General features: G+C 32.6%; 2 protein-coding genes across 2 annotated transcripts in view; one reads left to right on the top strand and one right to left on the bottom strand.

Moving 5' to 3' along the window:
• Nucleotides 1-21,221, top strand: part of LOC106103193 — a 76,062-nt gene that overhangs the window by 20,521 nt on the left and 34,320 nt on the right. The window lies entirely within an intron of this gene.
• LOC106103240 (lysozyme-like) overlaps nt 7,785-21,221 on the bottom strand; it is a 32,149-nt gene continuing 18,712 nt past the window's right edge. The window contains exons 4-5 of the mRNA XM_013282936.1: nt 9,240-9,303; nt 7,785-8,298 (exon numbers count right to left, since the gene is read on the bottom strand). Of these exons, the coding sequence (XP_013138390.1) occupies nt 8,165-8,298; nt 9,240-9,303 (198 nt within the window). The 3' untranslated portion in view covers nt 7,785-8,164. The remainder of the gene's footprint in view (nt 8,299-9,239; nt 9,304-21,221) is intronic.

The raw sequence follows: 21,221 nt of genomic DNA on the forward strand, positions 1-21,221 counted from the left end.
CCTATAATATGCCCGTCTATGTCAGCTACCCTTCAGTGAAAGTCCGGTCGAAACCGGCTGGTCGTTTCGGTGCGGCTTGCGGATAGACAGACTAAACATTTATAGATGCGATTTGCGTTATTAGCAACGCAAATACATTATCTTTTCGAAATCTGGAATTTTTCTTTTGATATTACAAACAGACACTCCAATTTTATTATATGTATAAATATAGATAGAAGATAAATGATAGACACGAAAGCTTTTAGTGTAGGTTTCTATTGTATTCCCTCTTCAACATTGTTATGTGTATTGTTTCTCATCGGTCGCTTAGTAAAACCTCACCTTATGTTTAAGAATTTTTAAGTAGTTAATAAATTTATTTAATTCCATATTTGGAGAAGTTATTTTACGTTCCCACAATTAAATGTTGAACTTTGATTTCATATTTATTGAATACAAAGGAATACAATACGATGTATCAAGTAAGATTGGTTCCTTGCATTATTGACGAATATGCATAGTAATACAATAGAGAAAAGATTGCATTTCCCATAGCAAGTTGCAGTTGTAATAAAACAGTAGTTTCCTATGGGAAAACGATCATTTTACTATAGTAATATGGAAATGAATATGTAAGAATTTATTCATTTATTCTTATAGTATAAGTTTTATAAAATTTATTAATAAATTAAAGTTTGAAATCAAGAATTCATTCATAAAGATATTGGTTTTAAGATATCGTGTATGTGAAAACAATAAAAATTTGCATAAACATCAAAGGTGAAACGTTTTTCTCATATTTTTTTTACCTCATACTAATACGAGTATTATAAATGCGAAAGTTAAGATGGATGGATGTTTGTTAGAGTTTTTAGCCTAAACTGTTTAACGGATTTCGATGGATTTTGGCATAGGATTAGTCTGGAATAACACATAGGCTATTCACCTTTGTTGTTTTCAATTTCATGCGAACGGAGTCGCGCGCGAAAGCTTGTATCAATGGTTGTATGATTTCCCTTATGTATCACAACTGCTGGACAAGCATAATTTTTTTTGCTCGATAGAACTGTTTACTACAATCTTCATATCTAAAAAGCTTAAAGTGGCTTAGCAGAAGACTATTAGTTTTTGCAAAAACTATCTTACATCATTGTCATCAAAATCATCATCATCATCACCACCACCACCATCATCATCATCGTCATCATCATCATCATCATCATCATCATCATCATCATCATCATCTGCCTGACCGTATCACACTCATGTAAAGTCGCCGCATCAAGTCTCTTCACATCGATCTTCTATTATTTTTCCCCCTAGATATTATTTTAAATTGATGAAATATAGGTGTTAGGATGTTCTATAGGATTATACTTTCGCCCGCGACTCCGTCCGCGCAGTATTTTAATAAACTTAGAAAGCAGCCAATGTGTTCTTCCAGAATATATTCAAGATATGTGCCAAATTTCATCGAAATCCGTTCAGCAGTTTATACTATAAACTCTAACATCTATGCATCCAAACTTTCACATTTATAAGTATATTTATAAGTAAGATATCAAAAAAAGGATTAACAAATTCCATTTAGAGGCTGTAAAATAAAAAGCGAACCATAGGGTCGCGGCAATATCCGCCGCTTTGAGATCCGTAACGCAAGCATCAGTCGGCTTACAGGGTGCGTCAAAAGAATTTACGGATATTCATTTAGAGTAGTTATGTTAGTACATTTAGAATTTTTTTTAAAGAATTTGATATACCTTTAATAGGAATTGTGGCCTGGAACTTTGTTAATGTACCTTGTTTTATTAATATTATCGGTAATATTAATAAATTTTGATGAGATATACTCTCTTACATTCATACTTTTCATACTAATATTATAAATGCGATAGTTTAGATGGATGGATGTTTGTTCGAGTTTGTAGCCTAAACACCTGAACGGATTTCCATGAAATTTGTTATAGATGTAGAGGATAGTGTGGAAGAACACATAGGCTAGTCAATTTGTTTTTTAATTACACGCGAACGGAATCAGTGCCTTTTAAAACTAGGTTACTTTCCAATGATGTACTATGTTCGAATATGTAATTTTTTTTTCAATTAAAATTTCATGTAATTTTCTTTAGTTTTATCATTAAGGATACTGTATGAATTTTCACGAAGTCATATCAGTAGTATTTTCAAGGGGTAAAGATAAAAAAATCTCAAATTAACGTGTTAAACGAACCAATAGTGCACTCACGTAAAAAGGCCAACTCAATTTGGTCTTTCACTCGTTGCGCAATCATCGTGTGATTGTGCTGAGTCACGGATTTACTTAATCTAATTTAACTTGACCCTTTTATGTCCGATTCCTATCCTTACTACAATTTTTTTAATAAGTAATTAAATCTGAAGACAATTTTTAAAGAAAAAAAAACGAAAAAAATGAATGTTAAGTATTTCATTATTTAGCATTTATTTTGTTATTTAGCATTAATAAATATAAAATTATACTCCTGTAGTTTTCGCGTAGCAAATAACATTTCAGCTTCTTTCTGATTTAATAAAATGTCAGGCGCTTAGGGCGAGTGAAATTTTAAAGTAAGTCTCGGTTCCTTAATTCATTTTCGGAATAAAATTTTAAATTAAATACGTCGGGATACACGAGAGATTACAGAAACTCAGTAATATTAAACTATTAGAGTTTTCTCAAGATTGAGAACGAATTTCTTGCTTTAAGAATATGTATAAGATATATCTTTATTCCATTCAGTACAGGGATATAAAACCTATAACAAATTAATTTTTAAAATTAATACGTAGTTTTAAAGCAAAAGTAGAATTTAATTTAAAAAAAAAACAATTTTAAACTTTCCCCGTTTTCGAGTAAAGTTGACGTGCAATTGTTTCAATGTTCAACAAATCCGGGTTAAGCGGACCCTTAAACCGTCCTGAAATAAAGTGTAGGCAGGACGAATGCCTGTTTTATTTCCACCCTAGAGACATTTGTCGCGGAGACCCTCCTTACACCAGTCACTTGAATAAGAAATTGTGTTTGTTTTGACTCGAATTATTTTTTAAACAACCTTTAAAACAAAGAGTGTAAATGTGAATATTTAAATTGAGTAACAATCTACCAATCGCGCAGAGCATGAATACACCCTGAATCGAAACTATCGAAAACTGTTTAGTCAAGCTTTGATTCTTATGACCTTATATGGAAGTACGCACACTCAATTTTTATTTGTGCAACTAAACAGTTGAATTTACTGCATAACAATGGACTACGCACAACGGTTGTTCGATAGTATATAGGTGTGGGTCCTCTCTTAAAATGTGTCAAAACAGTTAAGTTAAATGCAGTATTTTGTAGATTAGTATATATCATTTGCTCAGTACGTGTGGTAATTCTAATACATATGCATAACCTCTCTCTGACCTACTTTCCCGCCACAAAATGATCTAATGTCAAATGCTAAATTCCAAAGGCATTGTAATTGAGAACTAATTGTTGATCAAACATGAAACAATTCAATACAAATAGTTGTTTTGTACGATTACGTAAACCATATATGCTTGCGTTAATCTATACTATTATAATAAAGCGTACACACTTCTTTGTTGCCTAAGATGTCAGTAAGTACAGCATATTTTTTTTATTATTATCTTTTTATAAAAAGCGCTACACTTACGTCACGCTTTAGGTTACATATTTTCACGCCATTAAACTTAGGGGGTAAATATTTTGGATAAAGACCTTAATGTGAGAAAGAGACCATAAGTTGTTGCCAACATCATGGAAGCAAGATTGCCAAGTTTTGTCATGTCATGTCATTTTGACATTTGAATTGACAATTTGACACATGTGAATAATAAAATAATTGTATGCTGATGGAATCGCACAGGAACAGCTAGTATTATTATAGTCTAATTTTTATTTTTAACTACGAACTGAAATCTCATTCCTGGCACATTAAAAAATATTTTTTTTTATAAAGAACGGGCGCACACCTTTGAATAAACTATCTCAATTGTTGTGCGATTGTCGATTGTTTCGCAGCCAATTCAACTGTTTATTTGCACAACTAAAAATCGAGTGTACGCACCTCCATATAAGCTCATAGGAATCAAAGCGCGACTGAACAGTTGTGCGATAGTTTGGTCAAAGATGTGCGTGCGGTTAGTAAGAGTTCATTTGTTTTCTACGTGTAAACTTAAGATACTGATTACTGCTGCTTTAAAAGTTCTTAATACGTTACGTAATATATCGATTTTAATTAAATATACACTAATATGGGCGTCACAGCCATGTTATGCTTTAATAAAATATAGTCTTTATTACCTCTTATGTTTTCTTCCAATTTGTACAAAATTACCTTACCAATATGGCCGTCGTGTCGTCGAACTAATGCAACACCCTTATTTTTGACATCCGACTACTATTCGATTATTAACATAACAAGCACAATTACGATTTTAAAACAATGACATAAATGTTATAAATAATGTTTTGGATCACAATTACAAAGCTTATATCGTTATTTCAAATTATGACAAATGGTATTTTTTTATAGCACAGATTAAATAACCTTCAAGAATACAGAATACATCAAAATAGTTAAAAAGCTAACACTAAGGAGACTTTAAAGATCATTATATATGCCGCGGTTAATGTTATCAGATCTTAAGAGCACTATTTCTGTTTCGCACTAACTGAACTTGTTTGTAATCAAAAACTGTTTATTATCTGTATTCTATGAAACAGTTCAAAGAGCATGTACAGTTGTGTGCAATTAACTATAGTGGACGTTGTAATTAGCATTGTATTGTACAGTCAGCAACAGCCGCAACAATTCTATACCGCATGCACTATCGTTAGTTGCGTTTGGTTAGTACTGTACATGTTGTAAATTTAAATAGATTATGTAAATAATAATACTCATAGTATTTTAATCTGTACTAATATTATAAAAAGAAAAGATATGTATTTTTGTATATATCGAAATATTCATTCATTCAAATGTTCTTTCGCCATTAAAAAGCTACGTTATCAGTGAGTAACAGACTACATTTTTATTATTTTTAACTAGCTTTCGCCCGCGACTCCGTCTGCGTGGAATTAAAAAAAAACAAAAGTGTAGCCTATGTAGTTGAGTAGTTAGTAGCCTATGTTTTCTTCCATATTATCCTTTATACATATCTATACCAAATTTCATCAAAATCCGTTCAGCAGTTTAGGCTACAAACTCTAACATCCATCCATCTAAACTTTCGCATTTATAATGTAAGTAAGACTAGTAAGATTTCTTGCGGGCAAAGTCGCGAGCAACAGCCAGTGATTACATAAACAGTGATTTGGAAGTCTCGAATTCTGTAAACATTTTGGAGGTTCTGTCTCTATGAGACCTTAGAAGTATGTAATTTATTGTAAAAGTAATCTAAAAAATTGCTTAATTTATAACATGTACATGTTTTAGGTCTAAAATATTTTTTGTTACCTAGAAATAACACAATTGTTGTAAAAAATATTTGAAATTCGTTTTAAATTGTCTATTCTAATAAATATCTCATCTTTTGATATTTAATCTATATCTATACTATTATAATAAAGCGTAAACACACACTTCTTTGTTGCCTAAGATGTCAGCAATTACAGCATATTTTTTAATAATACTTTTTAAGTAAAAAGCCCTACACTTACGTCACGCTTTAGGCTATATATTTTCACGCTATTAAACTTAGGGGTACATATTTTGGATAAAAACCCTAATGTGGGAAAGAGACCATAAGTTGCTGCCAACATCAAGGAAGCAAGGTTGTCATCATGTCATGTCATTTTGACATTTGTAATTGATAATTTGACAAATGTAAACAATTAAATAAAATTTTCATAATTTCACGCGGATGAAGTCGCATGGGAACAGCTAGTTTTGTAATAATTTTGACTACAATATTGTCTCTTAATACTAAATAACAATTAAGATTAACAATGTATGCCCTTCACTTCTATATTGAATATTTTACTAAACTATCTGCCAGACTAATTACGGTAAGAGGTTCTGGGAAATACATTAATATGAACGCTTACGTTACTGTCTGTAAAGTTGAACATATGAATATAGTAAAGTTTAATTAATTTTAATACGAAGTTTTGACATTCAAATAAAAGATTTTAGAGTTCAATGGCATAAAACATCAATATATCTAAGAAAATAAAATGTTTGAAAAGTTCGTAGAGGAATTTCTGTGTACATTTTTATAACACAAGCTTTCGCGACTCCGTTCGTGTATTAAAAAAAAAAACAAAAATGAGTAGCCTATCTTAAAGAGATATCTTAAACAGACTATCATCTACATCTATACCAAATTTCATCGTAATTCGTTCAGCCGTTTAGGCTACAAACTCTAACAAACATCCATTCATGCATCCAAACTTTCACATTTATAAAATAAAAATAATAATTCTTTATTGGACAAAAACAATTTTGTACAATATCAGGCGGACTCTGTCTCCTCAACTAGTAATAACTGTGTCTCAGGAGTCAGAGCCTTCACTTATACGTATCTACTAATATTATAAATGCGAAAATTTAGATGGATGGATGTTTGTTTCTTCATATCTCCAGAACGGTTGTACGGATCTTGATGAAATTTGTCACAGATGTAGAACATAGAAGCAAAATCTGGAAGAACAAAGACTACTTTTTTTAATTCCGCGCGAAAGATGTTGCGGGCAAAAGCTAATATTAATTATATATGAATTTGTATCACATTAAAAGTTATTTTATGGTAAAACAAGATCCGATTAGTAAAAGTAAAACTGTTTGAATTAATTTTGAAATGTTTAAAATTAGATTCCCAGAGATATTTCGCCTCACGGTAAAATTTTTCTCGATAAAATAATGAGACAACTATACTTGGGGAATGATCAAAGCTTTGTTATAGAAAATGCCTCATTAAAATGTTCACTCAGATTACTAAAGTAATGGTTAATATTTATATTAAATTTTTTTGTATTTCTTAAAGTCGTTTTAACTACACTCAGGTTCCATTAATGGGTACTATAGTGTCTAAATAAGTTAGATTAGTTTGACAATTCACTTCAAATTTTGTAGGGATGGTTGTTTAAAATCAGTCATGAATCTTATCGATTTTCGATTTTTATTCTTATAGAAGTTGGAATCGATAGATTCATAGTTATAACTTATGAATTGTAAAAAAACACTGTTTTCTTAAATTGATAATGACCATTACAAATAATGAGAGTAAATAAATGTTTATTACTATTACAGCCGTATGTAATCGAATTTGATTTCGCTATTGTTTCTGTCATCGCTAAATTCTCTACACTATAATCAATAATAGAATTGTCATCTAAATTAGTGAATAAGAAAATAATAATTTTAATTGAGTTCGATAATTATTTAAACCTAATATCGATATTCATAATTGTTCGCTGCGTGTTTGTTGCGTCACTACGATACCTGTCAATTAAGTACGGCATTTGCCTTCATACAAATTGAATTCAATACTTCATATGCGTCATTTATCAAACTAATCTAATTTATTTAGACAAACTATAACAACTTTTAATGTAGTTTTTTTATTAGAATTCTGTACTATGAGACCTCTTTAGTGAAAAACGTGTAAAAATATATCTTTAAAAAATTTATAAACGAAAATAATTTACAGATGGAAAGTTTTATTACATATCTGCAGATTCCTATGTATATATATAAATAAAAAAAAACAAAGTAGAATAATCAAGGTAATTTAAATAAAACGCACACTTTATTTTTACACTTTTATTTCAGAAATATCAATGTTAGTAAAAGTAAAAATGATTACTATAAGGCCTAGTACACACTTGTGAAACAAAATCGCAGCAATTTTTTTGTAACTTTTGCATGCATTTTTTTATAAAACCAAAAAAATCGCGCGATAAAACAGTGCGTTCAAGGCCTTAGTGATTACAGATGGCGGCAAACTTCTTGAACATTGACGTGTTTCCACTATTAAAATACGTAGAAAACAGCATTATTATCTCTTTTATTCTCATTGAAGAAGTAGAGACAGCGACAAGTAGTAACAAACAGTTAAAAAGTAGTAATTTGGATTTTGTTATTTTATTTAATAAAACAAAACGTTACTTACAACAAAGTAATTTGTTCAAAAAGTTTGCCAAAAACATACAAAATTAGCATCGCGACAGATCCGGTAGGCTCTTTTCCTTGCAGTAGGCGTAGGAGGAAGGCCAGGCTTTAAAACCGACCCTATCGTAGACCCTCTTAGCACATCGCACGTCATCAGCCAAATCTTCGTTCACCAGATCTGAAACATAACAAAATTATCATTTAGCTTTCGCTTGCGACTCCGTCAATATGGATTTTAAAAAACAAAAGCAAGTAGCTTATGTGTTCTCCAGACTATGCTCTATCTATGTCGTTTAGCCATCCATCCATTCATCTAAACTTTGAAACAAACGTATTTCTTACTTCAGAGAGAGACAACGATATGTTTTTGTACGTGCTTTTGCAGTGAAAACGCGATACGAACACATGAACAGAATAACAAAGTAGAAAGCAGTGTAAGCTCGCAACTTAACACTTGCGCTGCTGCCGTGAATCACGTTGTTTGACTTAAGTTACAAGTAGCTCGAACGTGAGTGAAAATATGCTGCCGACGATACGGTGTATCTAAGACGACCTGGATTATGTTAAGGTACACTTCCACTGAGCGAACCTGTTTTCAATTTCTCAAAAGTATTATTAATTTATTAAAAAAATACAGCAAATGTAAATGACTCACTGCCGAAATAAGTATGATTAATATACCCTAAGTGTAGTTTTTTATGAATATGTAAGATTCTATTCGACTTCTAGGCTACAAACACTAACAAACATCCATCCATCTAAACTTTCGCATTTATAATATTAGTATGAACTATGAAGTGGTAAATAATTTTAATTCACTTATAACACGAATCTATTCAATGTGTTTCAAAATTCCAGAAACGAGTAAAAACGTTACATTTGTTTACTAAAACCAGTGATAACAGTATCGTGAAATTCCTTCCATAATAAATAAAGATTAGAAGAACATTCGCGCGGGGATTTTAGCAAATTATCGAAATTAAAAGAGCATTAGTGAGCGAGGTTAGCTGCGCGCTGTGAGCCATAGATAATGCTAAAAGGGAATCTCCATTTGGTAACAGATGCGGTACAGAATTGGAGGCATCGTGTTAATTAGATTAGGAGTTTATGTTCATGTACCTTCGCATTTCATGCTGCAGTGACCGCCTTTTCTGCCCTTTTTGCACCACTCCTTGTTGTTTATCTGTGAAACAGTTAATACATGATGAGATTATTACCATCATTTTTTTTTAATAATATAAGGTGGCAGACGAGCAAGTGGCCACCTGAATCCACTGACATGGATAGCGACCGTTGCCCATTAATATCCACAATTGCAGATGCGTTGCCTACCCTTAAGTGGCGGAGGAGGAGTCGCACATAAAGGCGTCTCCTCCACCGTCAAATCCACTTTTCCTTCCCATCCTTTCCTCTTAAGGAAAGCGTGAAAAGGGAAAGGGAATAAAAATAGGTCTCCGGCACCATCCTCATACGTCCCCACCGAGGGGCTCAGAGCTTATCCTAAGTTAAATTTGACTAGGCCATAGTCAACCACGCTGGGCCACTGCGGGTTGACGTCACATATCTACGAATTTCTTTGGTGATATTACACATAAGGAAACCTACTCGGTTGCATCTCGATAGTTTTCTTTACCGTAAGAACGTCGGGTATGCACACATTAAATTCTAAATATCGAAAATCACACTGGTACATGACGGGATTCGAACCCAGGACTTGTAGATTGCAAGTCAAGTGCTTAAAACCTCGAGCCATCGAAGTTCCCGATGAGCTATGGAAAATATGTTCAATGTCAAATTGTTGAAAATTCGATTAATTGACAATATTCGGTCTGATTATAATTAGGAAGATTAAAATCTGACTTACTTAACTAAGTTACGGACATGGATTTGTTTATTTACAATAGAAATAAGTAGTCCAGTAAAATTATCATTATTATTGAAAACAAAATTTATGTTCAATTATTATTCAATTGTTAAAGTCGGTTCATTTGTGCACTGCATCTACATTCGATCGGGTGCCGCAAAGCGGTCTCGACGACAACGCTCTAATAATATTCCGTCTCCGATATTATTCCCGGACGTTCGGATTGTCTGTCGGCTCTAATTTGATTAATCCCGGAATTCGCTACAAATTCTATTAGAGAACTTCATTCAAACTAATCTATCCAATGCTGAATAATTTCATCGAAATTTTATATTTTAGTTGTAACTAGCTTTCGCCCGGGACTCCGTCCCCGTGCTATTAAAAAAAATATTTTATTACTGACTTGTCAAATTATTAATTGCAAATATCAAAATGACATGACATGATGACACACCATAGCAAACTTGATTCTTTAATGTTGACAGCAACTTATGGTTTCTTTCTCACATTAAGGTTTTTCTCCAATTTATTTACCCCTTAAGTTTAACAGCGTGAAAATATATAGCCTAAAGCGTGACGCAAGTGTAGGGCTTTTTATTAAAGAGAGAATTATTCAAAAATATGGTGTAATTGCTGACATCTTAGGCAACAAAGAAGTGTGTGTTTACGCTTTATTATAACAGTATAGATAGTATAGATTGCTGACATCTTAGGCAACAAAGAAGTTTGTGTTTGTGTTTTATATAGATAGTAATATTAATGATCGCATAAACAAGCAATGAGATTAAAGGAAATGGATTGTACGAATGGGGATATACTTAAAATATAGTGAATTCAAATATGACTGCTGATAAGATGTATTGAAGAGTAGTATTTACTGTACCAGCCTTTCGTTGGGAATAGGGCAATGTTTATTGTTAACAAATTATTGTTATCTATCAGTGTCTTTTCTTGGTATGAAAAAGAATATTTTAGTTGCTAAGTGATAGGAACAAACCTTCATTAGTAACCTAAAGGGTAAATAAGTGCTATTGGCCAGCACACTTGAAAGCTGCTAGCACGTGTCTGCTACGGGCATGTGTAAACTGGCGGGTATTCCCGCTATAGATTTATAAAAGTAACGGTAGATTTATAAATTAGCAAGTGAAACGTACTGTGCACAGTATATTTTAAACCTTATTTGATCTAAATCTCGTTATAATATTTAAAGAACTGTATGTTATGTAATATAACTGATGTATTTTACGCATTACGAATGAATTGCATTTAGCTGCTGATTTTTGTTAAATAAATTGATGTAATTGTATAAAATCGTATCAAATTACCACAATACAGCGACTAAACAATAAAATAACGAGATTACGTGTTGAATAAATACAAACAGGTTATAATAATTTGTGATATTTTAATTAAGGCTTAAATACAACAATAAAATGGTCGAATGAGCGCACAGAAAATCCCCCGTGAAAATCCCAAAACGACATAACATAAAACGATATGGATAATATCGCCCGTAGGCATCGTCAATGCGACGTTCAAATAAATAAGGGAATTAATTAAAAACGTGTTTGCTGACAAAATACAAAATGCAGGCGGAGCGGCCATGTCGGTGGGAATTTGCATTTTTATCGCGCCCCTAATGGAGAAATGCGTATCGGCCATTTTTAAACGAGCTTTTTTTTCGGGTACGTCAACGTAATGACTTCACCGCGCGCCTAGAATAAATTCCTCTACCCAAGTTAAGCTTTCGATCAACAAATAATTTGGCCACAGACTATTAAATTACCTTTGGATGGGAAAATAGAATTTCTTTAGACAAAAATTAAATAGGCCAAGTCTGGACTTGTTGATTTTATGCTTTGAAATTTCTATTGGATCACAAAATTTATTTTATATAGTTACGCTATGTTTACTTCAAATAACAATGGAAGATTTCTATTAATAATATTGCATATTTATAGCCATATTTTAAATAAGAAGCTGTTTTCATAATAACTTTATAAGTATAACATATACTTCTACTCGTATACTAATGTAAAGAGGAAAGATTTGTAATTTTACATTTATTGAAGTAACTCAAAAACTACTGGGACGATTTCAAAAAATCTTTCACCCTTAAAAAGCTACATTATCACCGAGTAACACATCATGTATGCCACGCGGAAAAAATTGCACGCAAATAGCTCGTATTAGATAAAATGGTAGAAGTAAGTTTTTATATCAAAAACAAAATAGGAACTTTCTGGTATAATAACAAACTTTGTAATTTAAGTTTAAAAGTCAGTTAAAGGCAGTTGAATATACTAACATTGTTAAATACGCGTTAACATTTACACCATTTTCAATTATAGCCGTCATCGCTGTGAAATAATGCAATACTCGATGCGGTTAAACGATTAATATCCCAACCGCAGAGCTTAATGAGGGACAATCATTTTTTGCGGAACTACAAACGTCCAACGCGACATCGGATTACACTCGAAATTCAACGAATCCGCGTGCCCCTTGATAATTTACTAATATTAAATTCAGCATACACCGCACACTGATTATCGACCATAATTTTAAATTAACACAACTGATTAATAACTGCTGACTGTGTCATTTGAATAATTAATGTCCGAAAGATTTAATGAAATTAATTACGCAGTATCTAGTGGTCTCTGAGGATTGCTTCAATGTTTGTCATTTCGTTCTTATTTATTATTCCTAATTGGGCATCCCCTTGGGCGTTATATCTTTTAGAAAAACTTCAATACATTATTCTTAACTGACTTCATTAAACTAATTTCTGGACATAAACCAGAAAGTGTTAATTGAATGTGCATGGCCAAAGGAAGAGGAAGACCGAAGTATGTATGGATTGTGTGAAAAAGGATATGCTGTATAAGGGATTGGATTCCGATATGACGACTGATAGAAATGTATGGAGCAGCACTTACTCTGCCGACCTAAGGGATAAGGGCAAGTTTATGATGATCTGACTCTATTAAAGAAGGAATTTATTAAATCGGCTGTATTTTTTAAGTTACTGCATATCTTCGTTCTTCGTAGACGGAATTGTACAATATAGACAACAGTTACAAAAGAGTATTCTATCTTTCCATATCATTAAAGGGATTTTATTACTTTTTTATATATTATTCGATTATGTTTTGTTTTTAGTGTTTGTTTCTTTAGGAGATAATGAATACATTAATTTTTCAGTTCTAAACTTGTTTAATTTGGATCTTAGCAAATAGAAATACTACGTGACTAATTATTTGATTATCTTTAAAAAGAGAAAAAATATCTGCAATGCGCTAGTTACAAGCTTAAAGTCACTTAATAAGCTTTTTAAAATTCTCACATCGTTATTCTGTAACGATTCACAAAAGAAACATTTAGTGATACTTGTTTTGTTCAGCAAAACTTTAAGCGCCATTCAACGTGCATTGTGTTTTGTTTTAGTCAGTAACTGGTCATCTGAGTGCAAGAAAACTGTATGTTCAGTATTGAATATGAAGTTGTTTGAAATTTTGCAACATTAAAATCTGATATTGTTGGGAGATAGGTGTTGAAGTGGTTTCGAGGTTTTCGTATTTAGTTTGTGTTTGTTTTAAAATAATTGGTTTAATTTTAAACGGATTCAATGCTAACATCGTGTTAATGATCATTTTCTTTTGGTATATGGATATCTGAGTCGTATTCATACTTTTCATACTAATATTATAAATGTGAAAGTTTAGATGGATGGATGTTTGTTAGAGTTTGTAGCCTAAACGGCTGAACAGATTTCGATTAAATTTGGGATAGACGTAGAGGGTAGTCTGGATGAACACAAAGGCTACTAAGTTTTGTTTTTTTTAATGCCGCGCGGACGGTGTCGCGGGCGAAAGCTAGTAATATTATAACTGCGAATTTGTAATTTGTAGCCTAAACTACTATACTGATCTTGATGTATTTTCACATAGATTTAGAGTATAGTCTGGAATCACAAAGGCTACTTCCGTTCTTTTTTTTAAATTTTCACGCCGACAGAGTCGCGGACGAAAGCTAGTTTAATACAATGTTTTACACAACATTTTTTTAGTCGGCAACCTTTTATACTAACATTATAAATTATAACTTACATTCATAGTAATTTACTAATTTTTTCAAACTATTTTACTTTTATAACATTGTCGGAGCTTATAAACTAAATCTTAACAATTTCATAAATCCTTTTCCTTAAAATCTTTTAAAGCTTTTGTGAAAATGTTCAATGAAGTCGGATTTAAAGATGACAAGGCAGACGGTAGACACGCAATAAGAAATAGACGATCGTCCGGAGCTTAGTTCCGGACGTTTATTCGACACTTGATACTTATTTCCTCCGCTAGATGTCGCCTCATGCGATAAGGTTCCATTGGAATTGCATTTCAGACCACCTTGCGTTTTACAAGGTGAAATTTTCAACAGAAATTGGAAAGGAGTTAACAACTTTTATTGACGTTTCTGATTTAACTACGTTACTAATGCACTGTCTATTTTTTAATAGTAACAGATTTTAAGTCAATTTACTAACATTTCTTGATGCATTCAAACTAAGTTTTAGATATGTGCGGGGAATGTTTTACGACGATAGTCCTATGGCGGTTTTCAAATTCAAAAGTTTGAATGGATTTATGAATGGATGTTTGTTACTATGTATCTCCAAAACAATTTAACAAATCTAGATGAGATTTCTAGATTATACGGAAATGAATTGATGTAGAACATAGTCGGGGAGAACACATAGGTTACATGCTATTCTTTTTTAATTTCCAATTCTTATTCTAAAAAAAAATCTAGTTGTACTAATATTATAAATGCGAAAGTTTAGATGAATGGATGTTTGTTAAAGTTTGTAGCCTAAATTGCTAAACGGATTTCGATGAAATATGGCACAGGTTTAGAGCATAGTCTGGAAGAACACATAGGCTACTTTTTATCCCGGGAGTAGTTACGGTTCCCGTGGGAATACTACTACTAATAATACTAATAATACTCTACACTGACAAAGTCGCGTAGAGAATCATTAACATCTGGTATTCTTTAACTTGCGAAGATAAACTTTAGATTGTTTGTCGACGGCATACAGAACTTAACTCACTGTTAATTTGCGTTTGTTAACTACGAATGTAAAGCGACTTTAATTATGCATCTCGAGGAAGTGGTTGCGGTAATATTCAAATAGAGCCGCAGAGTAATTATAAACAGAGCGTTCAACGTATGCTCAGTATTTGAGAGTTGTGCAACAAACATTATACTGTGAACGTCTTCAATTCAAATTTATGGCCGTATTCATCAGCATAATTATACGAATCTTTGATGAATGTGTGGAGAAAATTTCCTAGGAACTAACCATATGATATAATATTGATAGGACGTATTAACTGTACTAGCTTTCGCCTGGGATATCTTCCGCGTGAAATTTAAAAAAGTAGCCTATGTGTTTTTTCACACTATGCTCTACATCTATGCTAAATTTCATCAAGATCCGAACAGCAATTTAGGCTACAAATTCTAACAAACATCCATCCATCTAAACTTTCTGAAGAAAGATTCAGATATGAAAAATAAGCATTAATTGTCCCTCCTTTGCTTTATAGAAGCCAGCTATTCTAAGGTTTTTGACTTTGCATTATTTTAAATTCTTAATTTGCGCTTATTCTCTCGTTGAGTTGCATTCCTTTGATTGCCTTCTATGGATTTTACTTCGTCTTTACGATCTAAATTAAATGTTCTACAAACGATTGATGTATCGTTGTATCATTTTGTTTCTATTGTATCCTTAAAAATTTCAAATTTCCTGCTACATTTGACATGAAAGCTGCTGAATCAGTCGATACCCGCAGCCCGGGGCGACGTCAGTGAGGTACGATTTGCATTGTGGGGACGCGCTCGTTACGCGGTTCACGTTGCTTCAATTTATTCGTTTTGGTAGGGGGAAGTGTATCACTCAGCTACCATACGTCTAGACACCGTCGTTCGAGACAGACGTAGGGACGGGATTGCTCCAACTATTATCGAGAAAACTATTTGAATCTTTATCTAGCTGTTGCTCGCTACTACGTCCGCGTGAAATAAAATAATAATAAGAAATATAGCCTAGCCTACTCTCTCATAACATAATTTTTTATTGGTGAAAGAGTTTTTTAAATCGGACTAGTAGATTTTAAGTTATTTTAATACATACGAAAATACAAATCTGTCTTCTATAATCTTACTAATATTATAAATGTGAAAGTATGGATGGATGGATGGATGTTTGTTAGAGTTTGTAGCCTAAAAGGCTAAAATTTAGCATAAATGTAGAGGATTGTCTGGAAGAACACATAGGCTACTTTTTTTTTATTAATATCACGCGGATGGAGTCGCGGACGAAAGCTAGTATTAATATAGATGGATAGCAATAATAATTTGTTGAAAATGTATTTTTAGTCTACGAAGATTGTAGTTTTTTTTTTATGTACTGGTTAACAGTCGGGATTTTCAATTAGACTAGCAAGACTAGCAACAGCTTTCAGTCGTATCCTTTGCAAATAGAAGATTAGCAAAAAGATACGAGCAAGACATTTACGTCTCAATAATTTATGCAGAACGAAATAAAATCATCTTCCATTTTATTTAAATGAATCCTTTTTACGTACTGAAGCAGAAACGCTGACGCTTAATCTATCTTTAATTCGTTTCGACTGTGACACTGATACTTGCACGTTTAGAATAAACTTATCTCATTTAAAATTGCAAGCAACAATAACTACGACAGATGAGATAGAATTTTAATAAATCCAACAAAAAAACTAGCACTATTTCCATCTATAGGGTAAATTCTGAAGAGATTTTTTAACTCTTACTATGTTTCAACGAGCTGTTTCCGTGCGGCTTTATCCGAATGAAATTATAAAAAACTTTATTGTTTACATTTGTCAAATGTAAACAATAAAGTTTTTGCAAATGTCAAAATTACCGTTACCATAATAACCTTGCTTCCTTAATGTTGGCAGCTTGTAGTTTATGGTCCCTTTCTTAATTGATTTTTCTTCCCAATTTATTTACCCCCTAAGTTTAATAGCGTATATACTCTAAAGCATGTCGTAAGTGTAATGCTTTCTATGAAAGAAAGGGTTATTTAGAAAGATGGCGGGATTACTGACATCCAACGCCGCAAAGTATTATGTTTACTAATTATTATATTAGTAAAGATTGTCATTTCGATTGTCAGTGCTAGCTATAGAATGCACTGTGTGGGTTATCATTTTTCCAGTTGTAATCCAGCGTATGTTACAATCGCTGGACTGGAATAATGTAAACGGGACATAACAACGCGCCATTATGTACTATAATAATTTCGCAACTTAATGTTGTAGTAAGTAAATGCACAGAATTTACTAAAGGAAATACTTTTATTAATAGACTACAGATATTTAAATGAAAATTTTAAACTGATTAGAATTTCTGAATATATCGATATTTAAGCTATAATGTACATCACTAAATCTAGATCGAATCCGATTGAAATGAGGCGGGGCGTTCAGTAAATAACGTCTTGCGAGCTAATACTTTCGGCTGGGATTACCAATCTCAGTAGTGAACGGCTGATGAACGTCTCCAGGTAGTCCGTTTGTAGGAACTAGATCATTCTATTTTTCAAAGATATTGTTTTACTTTTAGAGTTTCTTTTGTTTTATTTAAATACTAGCTGTCGCCCGAGACTACGACTGCGTGGAATTAAAAAAAAACAAAAGTGAGTAGCCTATGTGTTCTTCCAGACTGTCCTTTACATCTATACCAAATTTCATCGAAATCCGTTCAGCCGTTTAGGCTACAAACTCTAACAAACATTCATCCATCTAAACTGTCGCAATTATAATAATAATGAAGTGAGATAGTAAGATTTTACTATCTTGTAACTGTCGGTTTCCAGTCTTAGTTGTTTGAGGAGGACATTTTAAGAGCGCCCCCCAACTGATATACAAACCAGTACAAAATGGCAGAAGTGGCGTCCCTTTATGTCCGGCGCCTTGGGATTTAAAGAAATTTTGTAGCAGAAAAAAAACTATTTTTTTAATAGTTATATTTGTAGATATGACATATAATTGAAATAGTTTTTTTTTTTAAATAACATATTGTCCGTCACACTGGATATTATCGAATTAAGGCCTAACTGCCCTTGTTCAAAACATTCATTAGGATAGGTTATTGTGTTTGTAGACTTTGTACCAAGACGGATACAAGTTTATTGACCCGGCCTACTTCTATTACAGTTATCGCGGGTGATCTATTCTAACACTTCGTATCCGCTCTAGGGTTAGCAAATTGATAGCATCGCAACGCCTTGTATTATCGTGTTACGAGCAATTGATACAAAATGCATTGAATCCGATAACGTCATTTGTTTACGAGTAGTTTGAGCCGAGCGATATATTTTCCCTCTTATTCTCTATGGAAAAGACAGAGATACAAAATTACGCTTTTAAATATAGTATTTCACTGTAGTAAAATATTGTTCATTGTTGAATTAATTGTTCTTTTGCTTTCCGTATTTTATTCATTTTATAATTTGGATTTTATAGGTTAAGATTTACTCTTGCAGTCAGAGATAAAATCTTTAAATGGTAACATAGGAGGATTTCTAGCGGAAATATTACATACCAGTTTACACTAAGCCATGTCCTAAGTGGTTTAGTGAGTCTGAGAGAGTTTTTAACATATTTGTTTTATATTAATTTTTGGTAACTATTTTTTTAACCCTCGATATTTGACTTTCGTGAGTAAATTTTTTCAACGTATTTTTACGTAAAAGATTGAATTGAGATAATTTTTTGGTCTCTATCTACATATATTTTATGTAGCACTAAGCAAATTGATCTGGTCAATTGCTTAGTGCTACATTTAGTTGAGTCAGCTTTTATTTAGGGAGGTAACTGTGGTATATTTTTCTCCGTTTACGATTATGGGATGTAGTATTTTATGGCAAAGCCTTTATCGTTTCTATCGATAGCGTCCTGTATTTTGCTAAAGAACAAGATAAAGTCGGTTGCCAAAAATCACTTTATTATTGTTTAACGATTATTTTATAGTTCAAAATTAAAATACGTTTTAAAGGAAATTACTATTCAGATAAATGAAAGAAAAGAAAGGTGTTCTTAGTTGCTTTATTTTTTTTCCGTTATGATTTTACCTAAATTGCTCTTTCTGAAATTTTGCATAGACTAGCTATTCCCGTGCGGCTTTATCCGCATGAAATAATTAAAATTACATTTTATTATTAACATATGTCAAATTATCAATAGCAAATGTCAAAATGACATGGCATGATGAAAAACCATGGCAACCTTTTTTAAGATGTTGGCAGCTTGTAGTTTATGGTCCCTTTCCCATATTTAGTTTTTTCCCCAATTTATTTATCCCCTATGTTTAATAGCGTGAAAATATATAGCCAAAAGCGTGTCGTAAGTGTAGAGCTTTTATTTAAAGAAAGAATTCAAAAATATGCTGTGATTGCTGACATCCTATGCCACAAAGTAGTGTGTGTTTACACTATATTATATTAGTATAGATATAAATGTAGGATATAGTCTGGGAAGACACATGGGTTTTCTTAACTTTTCGCTAGGAATTGGTTTCAGGCGATAGTTAGTCTTTGTATAAATGACAAGTATGGTCTAATGAATTAGTCAATTAGTTAGAGATAACTAATACGCGTTCCGAGACTTGTATTAATTAGTTATTACGTAGTTAATTATGCTAATTTCACGCAGTTTAGCAATGATTTACGTAGATTTATCTGTTAACACGCTCACTGCGTAACAGGCCGATATCGGCCTGCCGCGCAACATGAGCTGGTGCAGTCTAAGAAAACTATGTTTCTCTCGCTATTGCAAAACGATATCTCAAGTGTATACATTACATTACATAAAATGTCTACATTATGTTTTCACAAAGTTATAGCAATTTAATCTATCTTAGTGCTGGTGGGTCTAGAAAGACCTGCCATTGGTGAAAATAACATAGGGGGCGCATTTCGGCCCGCCGACGCACCAGATGAAGAATTATGATTTTACTTGCCGCAGTAAACGTGTTAAATAAAATAAAATCGAGATACACAAGTAAGTTTTTATTTCTTCAGTTACAATAAATTACGCATATTTCAGTATTAATTTGTCTAGCGGGAATACACAAGCCAGTAATTGGCACACTTTATGCAAGCTATTGGCACGTGCAACTACAAGCATGTCTATACGCTAACTGGCATGCAATTTAATTGAGTTCGAAAGTTCGTCTTTCGTACTGTCTCGTGAACTTTTCACTTGCATGAAGTTTTGAAATTGGCCCGGTTTTATTACTTCAATACATACAAAAATACAAATCTTTCCTCTTTATAATAGTATAGATATGCCTCATTTAAAACAATAGCTTCCACCTAGTGCGGTAGAAGTACACAGAACCGTGCCTTCGTCATTTCGCAACCGATTGCACGGTGCATAATAGCCCAGATATAATTACAGCTCTAAAATGGCTCATTGTGAACACCTAACGGATGCAGCGTCAAATGTATTTTGTATTACGTTACACTAGCTGTTCCCGTGCGGCTTCATTCGCATGAAATTACAATAACTTTATATTATTGTTTACATTTTTCAAATTCTCAATTGCAAATGTCAAAATTACCGTTACCATAATAACCTTGCTCCCTTAATGTTGCAGCTTGTAGTTTGTGGTCCCTTTCTCACATTAACGTTTTTTCCAATTTATTTTTAATAAGTTTAATAGCGTGAAAATGTATTGCCTAAAGCGTGTTGTAATTGTATAGCTTTTTATTGAAGAATTATTCAAATATATACTATGACTGCTGACGTCCTACGTCACAAAGTAGTGTGTGTCTACAATTTATTATATTAGTATAGACGTATAGATTTCGACTGTAAAATAACGCACAATCTATGATTAGTTTTACGAATTAATGAAACAATTTAAACCGTTTAATGGTTATTTTCGACTAATGATAAGGGAAATGTTTTCCGTATGGCTGTTTTGAAACTTAGTAACCCTGCTATTTAGTGCGTCTATGCTCTGCGCTGAAAATTTCAACTACAGAGTATAACTGTTCAGTTAAAACTGAGCGAATATAGCAAAAATGCACTAAAAACAAAACAAAATACACCAAAAACGAAATATTCTCAAAAAAACAGTACACTAAAAAGTAACGAAATAATTCCTTGAAAATAGTA

This window comes from Papilio polytes, unplaced genomic scaffold (genome assembly GCF_000836215.1).
Source record: "Papilio polytes unplaced genomic scaffold, Ppol_1.0 DF823835.1, whole genome shotgun sequence".
NCBI lineage: Eukaryota > Metazoa > Arthropoda > Insecta > Lepidoptera > Papilionidae > Papilio > Papilio polytes.